Here is an 18,190-nt window from a genome sequence, read left to right as displayed (position 1 = left end):
CCTTCAATGACTGAATGTGTGATATAATCCCTGACCAAACTCTGCATAAAATGTCCTCAGAAGCACTTTATTTTCTGGTTTGTGCAATGAACTTTTACCTTATCCCCCGGATACCCTTCCTGATATTGTACACTGCCTTATCTCCCAGTGTTTTAAAATTTTAATTTTTGTACTGGTCTTGCCCATTGTGTTCATTTTTAGTGGTTTAATGTTTTGATTTTATATTGTTGTGCTGTATATTTACATTTTGTATTTTTGTATTTTATGTTATTTTATTTTCTGATTTTCTGTTGTGTTTTTGTGTTATATTGTGTTTCGGTATTGATGGGTGTGGCCTCATGTAAGCCGCCCCGAGTCCCCTTGGGTGGCGGGGTATAAATAAATATTATTATTATTATTATTATTATTATTATTATTATTATGTCTACGCTTATATCAATCTCACTGTAGCCAGGAATATTAGCTTGAACTAAGCCATACTATATAAGTGGAGGAAAGACCAATGTTTGTAGTGAAACCAATTCTTTTTTGTCGTTTGTCCAGAGCAACAACTCTTTTCAATAGCTAGTACTTTTCAAACCTTATGGCTAGGCACACTGTTGTATCTCTCTTGTTACAGAGTTCTTGTGTTTCAAAGAGCATCTAACAGGTGCCCAGTGTCCTCTGACCAAAATTGAAAAGTGACACAGAAGAATATTATGACATAAGGATATGTTGCCTGGTAATGAGAAAATCTACTTAGAAAGCTTTGGGTGCCAAGGAACTGTTTGTATAACATCTTGGGGATCAAGTACTACACCTTTTACAAAATGTGGATTTCCTCAGGTTGTGGAATATTTTTATTTTATGTAAAAGTTTGTGGAGGTTTACATAGCAAAGCCAGTGCCCTGTGCAGTGGATTATGTCTTGAGAAACCAGTGTTCGAATCCCCGCTCGGCCATGGACACCCACTGAGTGATTTTGGGCAGGTCACATTGTCTTAACCTGAGACAAAGGCAAGGGCAAATTCCACTTGAACACATCTTGCTGAGAAACACCCATTAAAGCTTTTCCTTAAGGTTGCCACATTTGGAAACTACTTGGAAGCACACAACAACATGTTTGATACTCAAGGCACTTTGCAATGAAAACAGTAACAAAGCTGCATGATTATAAAACACCATGATAGTTGCCTTGCTGTATAATATTCATGTTCCTCAGGCACGCACTCAGCAAACGAAGACTGTCACATCTTTTTGGGTATCAGAGACCAAAATGTCGTCATGCCGTTAAAATCCATTAGTTAAAAGAAGGATCATGTGGGCCAAACCCAAAGGAAGGCAAGTCCAGTGGAGTTTTTGGGACTTCCAATGCCTTATCTCTTTTCAGCCAATCTCTCATTGTTACCTCTCCAAACCAAATCACCTCTGCCATTTCCAATGCTATTTGAAATGCTAATTTGGGGCAGGGGAGCTCACCATTTCAAAATAACATGACACTTACCCAGAAAAGTCCCCCAAAGTGACCAGGAATGACACAATATAATTTCTAGTTGACCAGAATGGGGGCCACAACAGCACCCCACAGACCTTCAAAAGTCTGGAGATGCTGAAAGCTGGATGATGAAGCCCTCTAGATATGCCCATCCCTGTGTTAAGTAGTAACCTGTATTCATTATTTTCCTCTCTGTTTTCAGTTGACATGTACTACATGTAGTCTGGTTACATCCGGTATAGACTACTGCAACACACTCTATGTGGGGTTGCCTTTGAAGACTGCCCGGAAGCTTCAAACGGTCCAACGAACGGCAACCAGATTGCTAACAGGAGCAGCGCTCAGGGAGTGTACAACTCTTCTATTACGCTACCTCCACTGGCTGCCAGTTTGCTACTGGGCACTATTCAAAGTGCTGGCTTTAGCCTATAAAGCCCTAAACCAGTGGTTCTCAACCTGGGGTCCCCAGATGTTTTTGGCTTACAACTCCCAGAAATCTTAACAGCTGGTAAAATAGCTGGGATTTCTGGGAGTTGTAGGCCCAAAACATCTGGAGACCCCAGGTTGAGAACCACTGCCCTAAACGGTTCTGGCCGAACTTACATGTCCGAACGCATCTCCCTTATGAACCATCTAGGACCTTGAGATCGTCTGGGAAGGCCCTGCTTTTGTCACAAGTACGTTTGGCAGAGATGAGAGACAGGGCCTTCTCGGTGGAGGCCCCTCAGCTGTGGATGCCCTTTCTATAGATATTAGATTGGCCACCTCCCTTTTAACATTCCGGAAAAAAGTCAAGATGTGGCTTTTTGAACAAGCATTTGCACAGGAAAATGGAACAACTAGACAATGTCCGGACAACATTTTTAACAAGGAGACACTATGAATTTATATTTTATTGATTTGTTTAGTTTTTATTATATGTTATGTTTTTAATTGTATTTATGACATTGTGAGCATTGAATTTTGCCATTAACCACCCTGAGTCGCCTATGGGCTGAGAAAGGTGGTATACAAATATAGTAAATAAATACTAAATAAATAAATAAATTAAAACATTGGTGCTGGAAACTTCAAACTGGGTCAATATTTGGAAAACTGGTGCCACTTGTAAGCGTTTTCCATGCAGGAGGTTACATCCTATATTTTTAGTTGACTTTCCTGGAAACACTTGGTTTCTTTATGTTTATAAATCTGATTCTATTGTTTTCTTCTGTGGGGCACATGAGAGTCCTTTCTTAGAAGCTGTTGGCTTCTTCTCTTGTGATAGTTATAATGACTTTTTCATTAATAAATTGTGGGCAGGGAGCAAGTTGCACAGGTGGCTTCTGACTGCGAAATGGCAATTAGGGAAGCGAGAGGAGCATCTAAAAGGAGCATGGTGCACCAGCTGCTAAGACAGCATGTGTCAGGGGGCCACCAAGAAGGCTTGATCACATTAAAATACATTGCTAATGAGTCTTTGTAAAAGAGGAAAGGTGGCATAGCTGAGTCCATAAGATAAGTAGGATATGGATAGAACCGAGCATAAAAATAAAGAGTGCTCATCTTGTCGCCTGCTGTTGATTAGCATGGCAAAGCATTTGCTTGTCTCATCCATGGTCACAATTCTTCAGCGACTACAAGGAAAGTGAAATGAAGCTACCAAAAGATACCTTTTTCTTCAGCCCTTGATCATTAGCACTTTTTGTTTTTCAACATAGTGGCATTTCTTTACTTCTCCTTTGTAGGGAGGTGAGGTTATTGTTGAATCGTTCCCCTCTTGTGCTGCTTGTAAGACTTTCTCACGCTGTTTGATCTGATATGATTGTGTATGTGTCTCTGCATGCAGTCTGTGAGTCTTTCTTAACTGGAATCTCTGTACCAAAAGCATGTCATTTTGGAAGCAGCTCCGTACCCAGAAGTCACTTCCTCTTTTGCTCCTTATCATTTCTTTTCCATGGAAATGCATTCTAGGATTGTGTCAGAAACAAAAAGGAAGGTCCTGCGGGTTCATTAACACTTTGTCGGTTGAAGAAACTGGTGCTCAATTCAGCTGGAAAAAAAGTATCATTCACTTTGCTTCAGGTTTCACTTCTGATTATGTTTGGTGTGATAAATGGCGATTTGAAAGGTGTCCATGATGATGATGATGATGATGATGATGATGATGATGATGATGATAATGATGGTGACGTTCCAGCTGATTGTCTCCTTGAAATCACCTGTCTTATGTGTCTTTCCTTCTTCCACTGTGTGTGACTTGAATTAGAAAGCATTCAGCAAAACAACTCACAACAACTATGCCTAGAGGTCACCTACTTCCCCCTCCCTTTGCAGGGTGGGACACTGAGCATGGAAATGTGACATGGAGGGTGAGCCCAACCAATCACCTTGTATGAAAGGTTTGTTTTCATCCCCCCCCCCCCCCCCCCGCCTTCTCCGTCTTTTTCCTCTGGCTGATTGGAGCAAAAGCACATTCAGTAACAGAGACCTTGTCCCTTGAGTTAAGAGTATGGTTACACTGTCAGCAGCTGCCGGAGCTTATCAGTTGCTGGAAGTGGGGAGAATCTCTCTCTCCTCCCAATCCCTTCTTCTTTCTCGGTTGTATTCTATGTCACGGTTTCCTTCCTCCTGTCCCTGGCTCTGTGTCTGTCTTTCTCTCTCTTCCCCCACCCCCATTTCTTTTTCTCTGACTTTCTCACAGCTCCTCCTCACTTTCCATTCAGTCACTCCGAAGTGCTGTACAGATGAGAGTTTTTCAGCTGAGCCCTGGAGAAGGCGTTGATCCACCACACAAGGAGGCAAGAAAACACTTCTGGAAGCACGGCAAAGCAGAGCAAAGGGAAGCCGGTGGTTGGCAACTCAGCTTTTGTCCCTGATGGTGTTTTGAAGGAGCCACATGTGGAGGAAGAAAGTTCTCTCTTAAGGTCACTGGACTTGGGTAGAAACTCAAGAACACATTGGAGCTGGCTCTGCTGGTGGCCTTGAGGCTCTTCCTTGTTAAATGAAACCACCTGAGGAATATGAGATTTCCGACTGGCGAGGGAGGGAAGATGCCAAGCTGGGTGAGAAGGCAGCAAGGCGGATTTTGATTCTTTGGTGTGGCTTGCACTGAGACCACGGTGGGGAGGGGGTGAGAAGGAGGGCGCCTTGGAGTAAATGAAAGTGGGAGGAGAAGTGACACAGGAGCTGATGCCAACTGCCAAGATGACTGAAACCCTTCAACTCCCTGCACTGCAAGTCCCAGAGCAGCAGGAGGTGGAGTGTGCCCGAGCCTGGTCCAGCTCATCAACGCCAACCTTTCGCCGAAGGCGGTTCAGGATGCGGCGCACGAGGAACATTCACGAGCAGAGCCTGGAGGCCGCACCTTCCTCAAATAAGGATTTCCTACAACTTCCCTCCATTGAAATCACCCCTTCTAGTGATGAGGACACCCCCTGGTCGAACTGTTCCACACCCAGCGCCTCTCCGCGACGCAAGCGCTTCCTGCTCCGCAAGTGGCTGAATGTCAGGGAGAAGAAGGAGTACAGTGAGAGCAGGTGGGTCATCTCTTTCACCTTTCCCATTGCCCATGGGGAAATCCTTGAGGAGCAGGAGCAATGGGTTTCCTCTTGCTTCCTGCAACTTCCTGTGCATGTCCTATCTTGTTTCTGTCTCCCTCTGCTGGTTAAACCAGATGAAGAGAGATGGCAACTTGATGCCCATTTGGCACTGATTTCTTAGTCCTTGATCTCAGAGACCAAATTTGTATCTCTAGACCAGTGGTTCTCAACCTTCCTAATGCTGCGACCCCTTAATACGGTTCCTCATGTTGTGTTGACCGCCAACCATAACATTATTTTCATTACTACTTCATAACTGTCATTTTCCTATTATTATGACTCGCCATGTAAATGCCTGATATACAGGATGAATTTTCATTCACTGGACCAAATTTGGCACAAATGCCTGATATGGCCAAATTTGAATACTGAAGAAGTTGGGGGGATTGATTTTGTCACTTGGGAGTTGTAGTTGCTGGGATTTATAGTTCACCTGCAATCAAAGAGCATTCTGAACTTCACCAATGATGGAACTGAACCAAACTTGGCACACAGAACTCCCATGACACACAGAAAATACTGTAAGGGTCTGGTGGCAACTGATCTTGAGTTTGGGAGTTGTGGTTCACCTACATCCAGAGAGCACTGTGGACTCAAACAATGATGGATCTGGACCAAACTTGGCATGGGTACTCAATATGCCCAAATGTTAACACTGGTGGAGTTTGGGGAAAATAGACCTTGACTTTTGGGAGTTGTATTTGTTGGGATTTATAGTTCTCTCCTACAATCAAATAGCATTCTGAGTCCCACCAATGAGAGAATTGGGCCAAACTTCTCACTCAGAACTCCTGTGACCAACAGAAAATAGTGTTTTCTGATGGTCTTTGGCGACCCCTCTGACACCCCCTTGTGACCCTCCCAGGGGTCCCGACCCCCAGGTTGAGAAACACTGCTCTAGACAGATTGTAAGGAAAATGAGAGATAGGCTTGAAGTACAATTGTTATTGGAAATTTTCAAGATGCTGTATGTTTCTGATACGCTAGTTTGTACCACCATTTATTGCCCATTTATTAAATCATAGCCAGAGAAGGAGAAATAAGTCTTTGGTCATGTGTAGTGTAACATTGAGATGTGAAAATCATGATGAAAAATGGGCAATTGGCCATAGAGTCACACCTGGCTCTACTGGACCAGAATGCTGTATTCACAGATCACATGGTTAAATAACTTACAGAATTGTTTGGTTTATATAGGTCTCTATTGTTTATGTTGAACTGGAAGTCTGCAAAAAACCCCAAACAAACCTTGAGAGCTGAGTAAAATATATTTCATTGAGATATATCTGGCTGGGAAATATCTGTTTAGTTCGTGATGCTGTTTACTCTGAAATGCATGTAATTCTTAACCATGGTTGGCATTTATATCAAGTGACATTCATGATGATAAGACAATTCAATATTCATTATGTTTGCTCAGAAGTAATTGAGATCACAATTAGCACACTATACAATATTTAGAGGATGTTCAATGAAGAAAACACATGGTTGCTTTGTCAAAAGTCCAAATGAAACCTCACGGTTTGCAACTAAGCAGTTAATCAGTTACTGCAATTGAATTGCGGTGGTTCAATGGGTTAAACCAGGGGTCCTCAAACTAAGGCCCGGGGGCCGGATACAGCCCTCCAAGATCATTTACCCGGCCCTCGCTTAGGGCCAACCTAAGTCTGAAATGACTTGAAAGCACACAACAACAGCAACAACAACAACCCTATCTCATTAGCCAAAAGCAGGCCCACACTTCCCATTGAAATACGAATAAGTTTATATTGGTTAAAATTGTTCTTCATTTTAATTATTGTATTAAGTGTTTTTTGCATTACAAATAAGATAGGTGCAGTGTGCACAGGAATCCATTCATGTTCTTTTCAAATTGTTATCCGGCCCTACAACAGTTTGAGGGACTGTGACCTCGCCCTCTGTTTAAAAGGTTTGAGGACGCTTGGGTTAAACCTTTGTGCCAGCAGGACTAAAAACCCACAGGTCAGAGGTTTGAATCTGGGAACGTGCAGATGAGCTCCCTCTGTCAGCTCCAGCTCCCCATGCGGGGACATGAGAGAAGCCTCCCACAAGGATGGCAAAAGATCAAAACATCCGGGCATCTCCGGGGCAACGTCCTTGCAGACGGCCAACTCTTTCACACCAGAAGTGACAAGTCACTCCTGACATAAAAATAATAATACTTACACTCAGTTTTTTCTTTCTTTATCTCTTCTTGAAGTATATTTGATTTGTATCAGTGTTTTCGATCAAAACCGATAGCTTTGAAACACCATCACAACAAAGTGTAACTTTTCACATGTGGTTCTGAATTTGGCACCTGTAACAGTAAGCAAATACTATCAGCTGCACACAAGATAACACATTTGAAAAGACACACAAACCATCGGCAATATTTGAATGTGTTGAATGCATGGCAAGAAGGTCGTTAGTGGATTATTCAAATGGATATAAAGTAAAATATAACAATGTGTGAAGCACGAAAGTAAGCATGTGACAGGAAAATGGTGTGTACACTATAAGAAGGCAAGAACTGTCTTGTTGGGTCAGATCCAGAGTCTACACAGTCTAGTGCAGTGTTTCTCCACCTTCCTAATGCTGTGACCCCTTAATACAGTTACTCATGTTGTGGTGACCCCCCAACCATAAAATTATTTTCCTTGGTACTTCATAACTGTACTTTTGCTACTGTTATGAATTTTCATGTAAATATCTGATATACAGGATTTTCATTCAGTGGACCAAATTTGGAACAAATACCCAATACGCCCACATTTAAATACTAGTGGGGATGAGGTGAGGGGTTGGGTTGATTTTGTCATTTTGTCATTTAGTTGCTGGGATTTATAGTTAACCTATAATCAAGGAGCATTCTGAACTCCACCAATGATGAAATTGGACCAAATTTGGCACACATAACTCCCATGAACAACAGAAAATATTGGGTTTGGTAGGCATTGACCTTGAGTTTGGGAGTTTTAGTTCACCTACATCCAGAGAGCACTGTGAACTCAAGCAATGATGGCTATTCCAGAAAATACCGGAAGGGTTTGATGAGCATTGGCCTTGAGTTTTGGAGTTGTGGTTCACCTACATCCCTAGAGCACTGTGGACTCAAACAATGATGGCTCTGGACCAAACTTGGCATGAATATTCAGTATGCCCAAATGTGAACACTGGTGGAGTTTGGGGAAAATAGGCCTTGACATTTGTGAGTTGTTTTTGTTGGGATTTATAGTTCACCTACAATCAAAGAGTATTCTGAACTCTACCAACGATAGAATTGGGCCACATAGAACCCCCATGACCTACAGAAAATACTGTGTTTTCTGATGGTCTTTGGCAACCCCTCTGACACCCCCTCACGACCCCCCTAAGGGTCCAGACCCCCAGGTTGAGAAACACTAGTCTAGTGCTTTATTTCTTCTGAATGTATTGAGTCAGGGAACTCAAAAACAGGGAATGAAAATGCATTTCCCTTCACAATTTAACATCTTGTCTTCAGAGATACACTGCTGTTGCACATGCATGTCAGAACTGTTGTAAGGGTTTCTTATTTATGTGTCCCCATGTCATCCTTCACCTCTGTGCTTGACAAAATCTCTGAAAGGGTGTTTGGAAAAAGGCTGGGGAATGTATGGATTAGGGAGCATTAGCATACCAAGGCCAGCATGGCACCTTGGCGGCTCATATAGCACAGGCTCCAAAGTCATCCGGCTGTAGTAACAGAAAACACACCAGACTTTTCAAACCAATTCCTTCTGTCTTGAACAGGATGATCTGTAATGCTGATTTTTCTGCTTTCATATATATGAAAAGGATAACCAGGTTTCAAAGGTCCTGCAATAGAAAGGGGAAGCAACTCCTTAGGTTGCTGAAGATGCCAGAGAGAACTTGAGGACATGAACAATTTTGTTCAGTTTAGCGTTGAACCATCAGAAAGGAACATATCATGATGCACGTACCATCTTAGAACAGGCACTCTCTCCTCCTGTGAGAGAAGGCCACATTCCTCTCATAACAATATGATCAGATCGTTGTTGGTTCAGACGAGAAGCCTTGTCACTTTGCATTTGGGCAACTGGGAGAGGGACTGTGAATGCAGAATGTACCCTTAAGTCCCAGATAATTTCAGCATCATAGGATTACAAATCCCTGAAAATGATATTCACACTTCTGAAGGGCCCTGGAGGCCAAACATTTTGTCTAATTATGATTCCCAAACAGTTACAGATCAAAGTTATGGCCTTGGGAGGCAGATCGTCAAAAAGGACAAGGGGATGGACCACAGCAATAAGTCACCATGGGCAGAAATAAAAGCAGAAGAAGTGCCCCAAGTAACTCATGCTCCTTATGGCATCAGCTTTAATGCTGTAATATGTATCTTTGAGAAGGATAGGCAATGCTCTCCCTACAGATCTTCAGGCTGAGTCACTTTCGGGCTGATATGGGTTGAAATAGCGTAAATAATAATAATAATAATAATAATAATAATAATAATAAGGCCACTGGTTAGGTTTGCTAGAATTATAGAGTTGGAAGGGGTCCTATTGACCACTAAATCCAATCCTTGGCTCAATGCAGGACATCAAAACCTCTTTTTGAAGATGTCCAGATAAAGAGGCTGCAGTGGTGCAACAAGTTAAACCATTAAACTGCTGAACTTGCTGACCAGAAGGTTGGCGGTTCGAATCCGTGGGACAGGGTGAGATCCTGCTGTTTCCCTAGCTCCTGCCAACCTAGCTGCTCGAAAACAAGCAAAAGTGAGTAGATCAATAGGTACTTACTTAGGCAATCTCTCGTTGTCCAAGGAGGATAGTCTTCCAGGATCAGTGTGCTGGTGCATCCGTAGGTGACTGTGGAGACCTATTCTTGACCCGCATTTTCTCCCGCAGTGAGGGTATTGGTTTCCAGGTGGAAGGCGGTTCTGGTTGGGGTTGGCTTGACTTGCCTTCCTCTTGGCAGGTTTCACTCTTTTGCCCTACATTTGTGCCTTTTCAAATTCTGCAGCACTGCTGATCACAGCTGACTTCCAGCTGGAGCGCTCAAGGGCCAGGGCTTCCCAGTTCTCAGTGTCTATGCCAGAGTTTTAAAGGTTGGCTTTGAGCCCATCTTTAAATCTCTTTTCCTGCCCACCAACATTCCATTTTCCGTTCTTGAGTTCGGAGTAGATCAACAGTTCTGGGAGACAGTGGTCAGGCATCCGGACAATGTGGCCGGTCCAGTGGAGTTGATGGCGGAGGACCATCATTTCAATGCTGGTAGTCTTTGCTTCTTCCAGCACACTGACATTTGTCCACTTGTCCTCCCAAGAGATTTGCAGGATTTTCCAGAGGCAGCGCCGATGGAATTGTTCCAGGAGTTGCATGTGACGTCTGTAGACAGTCCACATCTCACAGGCGTAAAGCAGTGTTGGGAGGACAATAGCTTTATAAACAAGCACCTTGGTATCCCTACGGATGTTCTGGTCCCCAAACACTCTCTGCTTCATTCGGGAAAAAGCTGCACTCACAGTGCTCAGGCGGTGTTGTATTTCAGTGTTAATGTTGACTTTTGTGGGGAGGTGGTTCCACAAAAGATCAATAGGTACTGCTTCGGCAGAAAGGTAAACAGTATTCCATGCAGTCATGCCACATGACCTAGGAGGTTTCTATGGACTAGGCTCTTCAACTTAGAAATGAAGATGGGCACCACCCTCAGAGCCAGAGATGAAGGAGAAGCCTTTACCTTTTTCTGTGTATCTGTGTTTCATTGTTTCAAGGCACTGAATGCTTTGTGTCTGTATATGTCTTTATATGCTAGAATGTTCCCTGAGTCCCCTCCGGCAGAATACAAATAAAGTGTTGTTATTATTATCTCACCACCTCTCTAGATAATTGATTCCATTGCTGAACAACTCTCGTAGTCAATCAGTTCCCCTTAATACTCTCAAAATTTACCCTTCAGACCATTAGACCTGGTCCCACAGATCAAACCTGCACCGTTTTCTCTCCAACCACCTACTAGATATCTAAAGAATGCAGTCATGTCATCCTCCAGTCTCCTCTTCACTAGTACGAACATGCCAGACCCCTTCAAACTTCCCTGATATGGTTTGCTCTCCATATTTCTTATCATCCTTGTTCCCCTATCTGAGCCTGCTTCCACTTGTCTTATTTCCTTTCTACAATGTGATGCTCAGATTGGAATCCAGTATTCCAGATGAGTCCTGACTAGTTCAGAATACAGAAAGGACTATTACTTCCCTTTTCTTGGAAACTACACTTGTATTAATGTAGTCAAATACTTTATCTGCCCTCTATGCTGCAACATCATGTAGCTAGGGAACACTCAATTTATGATCAACAATAATCTCACGTATACTGCTGTTTCAGCCAAGTATCCCTCATCCTATAAGTGCACATTTGGTTTCACTGCTTAAATGTAGAATATTGATAAACACTGTAGTCCAGCAATATCGGGAGGGCCACTGTTCTGTCGTGCACTGGGCCTGTAAAGAATTTCCTTTAGAACAGGACGTGCAACCTTTGCCCAGCGGGAATCCAGGGGGCCCAAAGAGAAGCTCTTAGGAATTTCCCACCACAAACAGTCTTTAGAGGGCTTGTGAAATATAACAAAGTCTTTTATTAATGAACAAGCAAACAGAAACTTCTCTTGTCTTCAGTAAAGTTAAACAAATGATTCCAAGCTTTTAGGCAACTGGTGAATTTCTAATCTTGCCCATGAAGGACAGGCAACTGTCTTCAATAACTTCTTCTTTAAAGGAAAATCTCCTTTTTAACTTCTCCCAGGCTGACTGTAATCTAACCCTTACTGATGTGGGCTCCGCTACTGGGTCAAACTGTGCCTCGAACGCCAAGTGGACCTACCAGTAAGGCAGTAGACTCTCCAGCTGGAGTTCTTTGGTCTTTAGGGCTGTTTTCCTGGAAATCTTTGGAGACTCTTAAGACTGTTTTCCCCCAGAAAGTCCTTAAAGCTTTGGGGAGGCTTCCCTGGAGTTCTCTGGTTTGCTCTTAAGACTGTTTCCCCCCGGAAAGTCTTAAGGGTTGAAGCTTTTGTACAGGGGATGCTTGCACACATCCTGTACATTAGCTTTCCTTGCTGAGACTAACTAAAAATGGCTCCCTTCCCTTCCCAATTGCCCTGAGCAAGGGGCAGGACCAAAACTTAACGATGATGGAGAGGTGACTTGCCCTACGACTGCAACCAAAGGAAGCCACCTATCTGCAGAGTCCCTGCAACCTTGGACTGCAAGCAAACATTCAATACAAAGCAAATAAATTAAGAGCTCCTGGTACAGCCATACTAGCACAGCCACAGTATTCTGCTACGAAACATAGCATCATCAGGACATCACCTTTGAGTGATCCATTCCACCAGAAAACTGGAGTGGGCTTTTATATAAAAAGGGCTCTGGCATTGGTGTCAAAACAGAGCTGGAAAAAAAGAATTCAATTCCAAACCATATTCATTCCCCCGAATCATTATTTTTCTTTATTGTGTCAGAAGTCAATTGAGAATACAGTTATAATGTATAGAAAAACCACAAAGTTAAAAACTTGGCATTATACACTATTAAATTTCCTTTGATCAGAAGCTGACCATTTTGAGTGCCTCTGGTGTTTCTGAGAAGGTCCTCCACTGGTTTTAGCTTGCCACTTTTGGACTCTGACTTGCTGAGGTGTTCCTGCGAGTATTTCCCTAGATCTTAGAAAGTTATTTCTTGATTTAAGGCATTGGCTTGCTGGCTGATATAGAGGATGGGCCGGAGATGTCACTGCCTTAGTCCTTTCATTATTGGCTGCTACTTCATGGTGGATGTCAGGTGGTGCAATACCGGTTAAACAGTATAATTTCTCCAGTGGTGTGAGGTGTAGACATCCTGTGATAATGCGGCATGTCTCATTAAGAGCCACATCCACTGTTTTAACATGGTGAGATCTATTCCACACTGGGCATGTGTATTCAGCAGCAGAATAGCAAAGCACAAGGGCAGATGTCTTCACTGTGTCTGGTTGTGATCCCTAGGTTGTACCATTCAGCTTTAATATGGTATTATTTCTAGCGCCCACTTTTTGCTTGATATTCAGGCAGTGCTTCTTGTAAGTCTGAGCTTGGTCCAGAGCAGTGATTCTCAACCTGTGGGTCCCCAGGTGTTTTGGCCTACAGCTCCCTGAAATCCCAGACAGTTATACCAGCTGTTAGGATTTCTGGAAATTGAAGGCCAAAACATTTGGGGATCCACAGGTTGAGAACCACTGATCCAGAGTAACTTCCAGGTTTTTTGGTGTGCTGCAATGCTCCAGTAAGATTCTTTCTCAGGTAATCCTCAGAGCTCAAGATGCTTGTCTGTTCTTAAGATGAAAAGCACATGTCTGCATTTTAGATGGATTAGGAATCAGCTGGTTTTCCCTGTAATAGACAGTAAGAGCACCTAAAGCTTCAGAGAGCTTCTGTTCAATTATTTCAAAGCTCCCTGGTTGTGCGGTGATAACATGATCATCAGCATAGATGAAACTCTCTGTCCCTTTTGTCAGTGGCTGATCATTTGTGCAAATGTTTAAAGTTGATGGAGGAAGCATGCTCCACTGAGGCAGGCCATTCTTCTGTTCTCACCACCTGCTTCTCTGACCCTTAGACTCGACAAAAAAGGTCCTGTTTTGTTGCAGATTTCCTATGAACCATTAAAAACACTAGAAGGAGATATGTTGGATATATTGGAACCTAAGAACCTTTCACCCTATAGTAAAGATAATAGCTGAGGAATACAGTATAGGGGCGATGTTCGGGGCTTGACGAATGCAAGGCTGGGGTGAAAATTGCTGGAAGAAACATTAACAACCTTAGATATGCAGATGACACCACTTTGATGGCCGAAAGCGAGGAAGAGCTGAGGAGCCTTCTAATCAAGGTGAAAGAAGAAAGCGCAAAACCTGAGTTGCAGTTAAACATAAAAAACCAAGATTATGGCAACAGGAATAATTGACAACTGGGAAATAGAGGGAGAAAACGTGGAGGCAGTGACAGACTTTGTATTTTTTAGGTGCAAAGATTACTGCAGATGCAGACTGCAGATAGGAAATCAGGAGACACTTACTTCTTGGGAGGAAAGCAATGTCCAATCTCAATAAAATAGTGAAGAGTAGTGACATCACGCTAGCAATGAAGATCTGCATGGTTAAAGCAATGATATTCCCCATATTCACCTACGGATGTGAGAGCTGGATCATAGGGAAGGCTGAGCGAAGGAAGATAGATGCTTTTGAACTGTGGTGTTGGAGGAAAGTTCTGAGAGTGCATTGAGGAGATCCAACCAGTCCATACTTTAAGACATAAAGCCCGACTGCTCATTGGAGGGAAGGATAGTAGAGGCCAAGATTAAGTACTTTGGCCACATCATGAGGAGACAGGAAAGCTTAGAGAAGACAATGATGCTGGGGAAAAAGGAAGGAAAAAGGAAGAGGGGCCGACCAAGGGCAAGATGGATGGATGGCATCCTTGAAGTGACTGTATTGACCTTGAAGGAGCTGGGGGTGGTGACGGCCGACAGGGAGCTCTGGCATGGACTGGTCCATGAGGTCACAAAGAGTCAGAAACGACTGAACGAATGAACAACAACAACAGTATAGGGGAGCCACGACATCTTCTGTGGTCCTGATCTCTAGGCCAACAAAATATTGTGCTCTAAAGTGTCCTCCTCAGCATGTTGGCCTTTCCTATTGAGATGGGATATTACCAACCCTATTTGAGGCAATGCCTGTCACCAGTGAGCATAAATATGGACAAAATTACCATTGAGCTTGCATAATGTGAGGCTCTGTAAGTGATAAGACAGGCAAGAGCTAACTGATACCCTTTATGCAATGCAGATTTAAACAGCTGCCACGGCCTCTCTTGGTTTCTATCATTGACTTTCAGCTTGGATAACTTAGCCTTTCATAAGGCTGAAACTCTCACAGTTCCCCAGCCAGAGTGAACAGGGGACTTGCTGGCTGGGCAATTATTAGAGTTGTATTCCAAACAATTACTTTTCAAAGTGGGTTGTTGTAGGTTTTTCCGGGTTATATGGCCATGTTCTGGAGGCATTCTCTCCTGACGTTTCGCCTGCATCTATGGCAAGCATCCTCAGAGGTAGTGAGGTCTGCTGGAAGTAGGAAAAATGGGTTTATATATCTGTGGAATGATCAGGGTGAGACAAAGGACTTTTGTCTGCTGGGGCTAGGTGTGAATGTTTCAGCTGATCACCTTGATTAGCATTCAATGGCTTGGAAGTGCCTGGGGGGAATCTTTTGTTGAGAGTGATTTTTATGTGCCTGTTTGTTTCCCCTCTGTTGTTTTGCTGTTGTAATTTTTGAGTTTTTTAATACTGGTAGCCAGATTTTGTTCATTTTCATGGTTTCTTCCTTTCTGTTGAAATTGTCCACATGCTTGTGGATTTCAATGGCTTCTCTGTGTAGTCTGACATGGTGGTTATGAGAGTGGTCCAGCACTTCTGTGTTCTCAAATAATATGCTGTGTCTAGGTTGGTTCATCAGGTGCTCTGCTATGGCTGATTTCTCTGGTTGAAGTAGTCTGCAGTGCCTTTCGTGTTCCTTGATCCATGTTTGGGGGATTCTGCTGCATTTGGTGGTCACTATGTAGACTTGTCCACAGCTGCATGGTATACGGTAGACTCCTGCAGAGGTGAGAGGATCCCTCTTGTCCTTTGCTGAATGTAGCATTTGTTGGATTTTCTTGGTGGGTCTGTAAGTGGTTTGTATGTTGTGTTTCCTCATCAGCTTCCCTATGCGGTCAGTGGTTCCCTTGATGTATGGCAAGAACATTTTTTCTCTGGGTGGATCTTCATCTTTACTTTCGTGGCTTGTTCTCGGTCTTGCAGCTCTTCTGATGTCTGAGGTGGAGTATCCATTGGCCTGTAGAGCCCAGTTGAGGTGGCTACCAGTATTAAAAAACTCAAAAATTACAACAGCAAAACAACAGAGGGGAAACAAACAGGCACATAAAATCACTCTCAACAAAAGATTCCCCCAGGCACTTCCAAGCCGTTGAATGCTAATCAAGGTGATCAGCTGAAACATTCACACCTAGCCCCAGCAGACAAAAGTCCTTTGTCTCACCCTGGTCATTCCACAGATATATAAACCCATTTTCCTACTTCCAACAGACCTCACTACCTCTGAGGATGCTTGCCATAGATGCAGGCGAAACGTCAGGAGAAAAATTGCCTCCAGAACATGGCCATATAGCCCGGAAAAACCTACAACAATCCAGTGATTCTGGCCATGAAAGCCTTCGACAATACTTTTCAAAGTATTAAAGAAAACAACAATCAATGCTTCCTGCATGAATTTTTCCTTCCCGTGTCCATTATGCATTCATGTTCTCTTGATATTAAAGTGTGTTCCACAGAGCATACAGAGAGGAAATAAAGAAATTGTTCACTGTGGAAAACAAAAGAGCCATGTTCTTCTACACCAATAACTTTTACGAGCAATACAGTATGAAAACTACTTTCTATCAAGGTAATTGGAAAAACTAAAAGGAAGCAAAAATTACCCATTGCAATACAAAGTAGCTTTGATAGTTTCCTTCCTTCTATCCATCCATCCATGGTTGGAAACAGTTTCTTTAGCTATTTATTTAGTTTGTCACTTGGGCCAGCAGAACACAGGAATCATTCCACCCATGAATGTGGGACTTGCAAATGTCTATGTCTTAAGGCAGTGTTTCTCAACCTTCCTAATGCCGTGACCCCTTAATACAGTTCCTCATGTTGGGGTGACCCCCCCCCCCCAACCATAAGGTTATTTTCGTTGCTTCTTCAGAACTGTAATTTTTCTCCTGTTATGAATCGTCATGTAAATATCTGATGTGCAGGATATATTTTCATTCGCTGAACCAAATTTGGCACAAATACCCAATGCACCCACATTTGAATACTGGTAGGGTTGTGGGAGGGGGCTATTGATTTTGTCATTTGGGAATTGTAGTTCCTGGGATTTATAGTTCACCTGCAATCAAAGAGCATTTTGAACTCCACCAACAATGGAATTGAACCAATCTTGGAACACAAAATTCCCATGACCAACAGAAAATATTGGAAGGGTTTGGTGGGCATTGACCTTGAGTTTTGGAGTTGTAGTTCACCTACATCCAGAGAGCACTGTGGACTCAAACAATGATGGATTTGGACCAAACTTGGCAGGGATACTCAATATATCCAAATGTGAACACCAGTAGAGTTTGGGGAAAATTGACCTTGACATTTGGGAGTTGTAGTTGCTGGGATTTATAGTTCACCTACAATCAAAGAGCATATGAACTCCATCAACTATAGGATTGGACCAAACTTCCCATGCAGAACCCCCATGCCTTGAAGGGACTCACTGACATGAAACTCCCTCCAGCCTTGCACACTTTCCCTTGCCCGCACATGCACACCACACTGCCATGCTCTCCCCTCCCTTCATGGAGTCTCAACCCCCAGTGCACAACCCCCATGACCAAGAGAAAATACTGTGTTTTCTAATTGTCTTTGGCGACCCCTCTGACACCCCCTCGCGACCCCCCCCCAGGTCCTGACCCCCAGGTTGAGAAACACTGGCTTAAGGAATATTTCACAACTGATCCTAATCTAGAGTTGCTCACACAACGTTGCAATGTGTAAGTGATTTTGCTGAATGCTTCCTGGCAGACTTTCCTGCTTATTGGGAAACCATTTTTCTAGTTAGGATACAAATCACAAATTAATATTATCTGCAGCTTTACAAGGCTGCCATTCATAGCTGGCGAGCCACACAAGGCTTAGTAAGAAATAAACTACACAAAAGTGTGCTTGTATCAGAAAGGAATTTGTAGCAATTTTTCTAGTTGTCGTCTTCATCATCATCATCATCATCATGTAGGCGCCCCTGGTGACACAATGAGCCAAATCCTTGTGTTGGCAGGACTGCTGACCAAAAGGTGGATGGTTCAAATCTGAGGAGAGCAGGTTGAGCTCCCTCTGTCAGCTCTAGCTCCCCATGTGGGAACATGAGAGAAGCCTCCCACAGGATGATAAAACATCAAACATCCGGGCGCTCTCTGGGCAACATCCTTGCAGACGACCAATTCTCTCACACCAGAAGTGACTTGCA

The 18,190-nt window shown here is 43.2% G+C and overlaps 1 protein-coding gene across 10 annotated transcripts in view; it reads left to right on the top strand.

The window, feature by feature from the left end:
- GRAMD1B (GRAM domain containing 1B) overlaps window positions 1-18,190 on the top strand; it is a 279,261-nt gene that overhangs the window by 69,968 nt on the left and 191,103 nt on the right. For 3 of the 10 annotated variants that reach the window (XM_060787699.2, XM_060787698.2, XM_060787695.2), the window contains exon 1: window positions 4,039-4,991. In XM_060787699.2, coding sequence (XP_060643682.2) covers window positions 4,612-4,991 — 380 coding nt within the window. In that variant the 5' untranslated portion in view covers window positions 4,039-4,611. Of the gene's footprint in view, window positions 1-4,036; window positions 4,992-18,190 lie in introns of those variants that run through there. The other 7 variants (XM_060787700.2, XM_060787701.2, XM_060787708.2 and 4 more) reach the window with 6 other exon arrangements.

The sequence above is a fragment of the Anolis sagrei genome, chromosome 7 (genome assembly GCF_037176765.1).
Source record: "Anolis sagrei isolate rAnoSag1 chromosome 7, rAnoSag1.mat, whole genome shotgun sequence".
Taxonomy (NCBI): domain Eukaryota; kingdom Metazoa; phylum Chordata; class Lepidosauria; order Squamata; family Dactyloidae; genus Anolis; species Anolis sagrei.
This window is presented reverse-complemented; position numbering and strand designations above follow the sequence as displayed.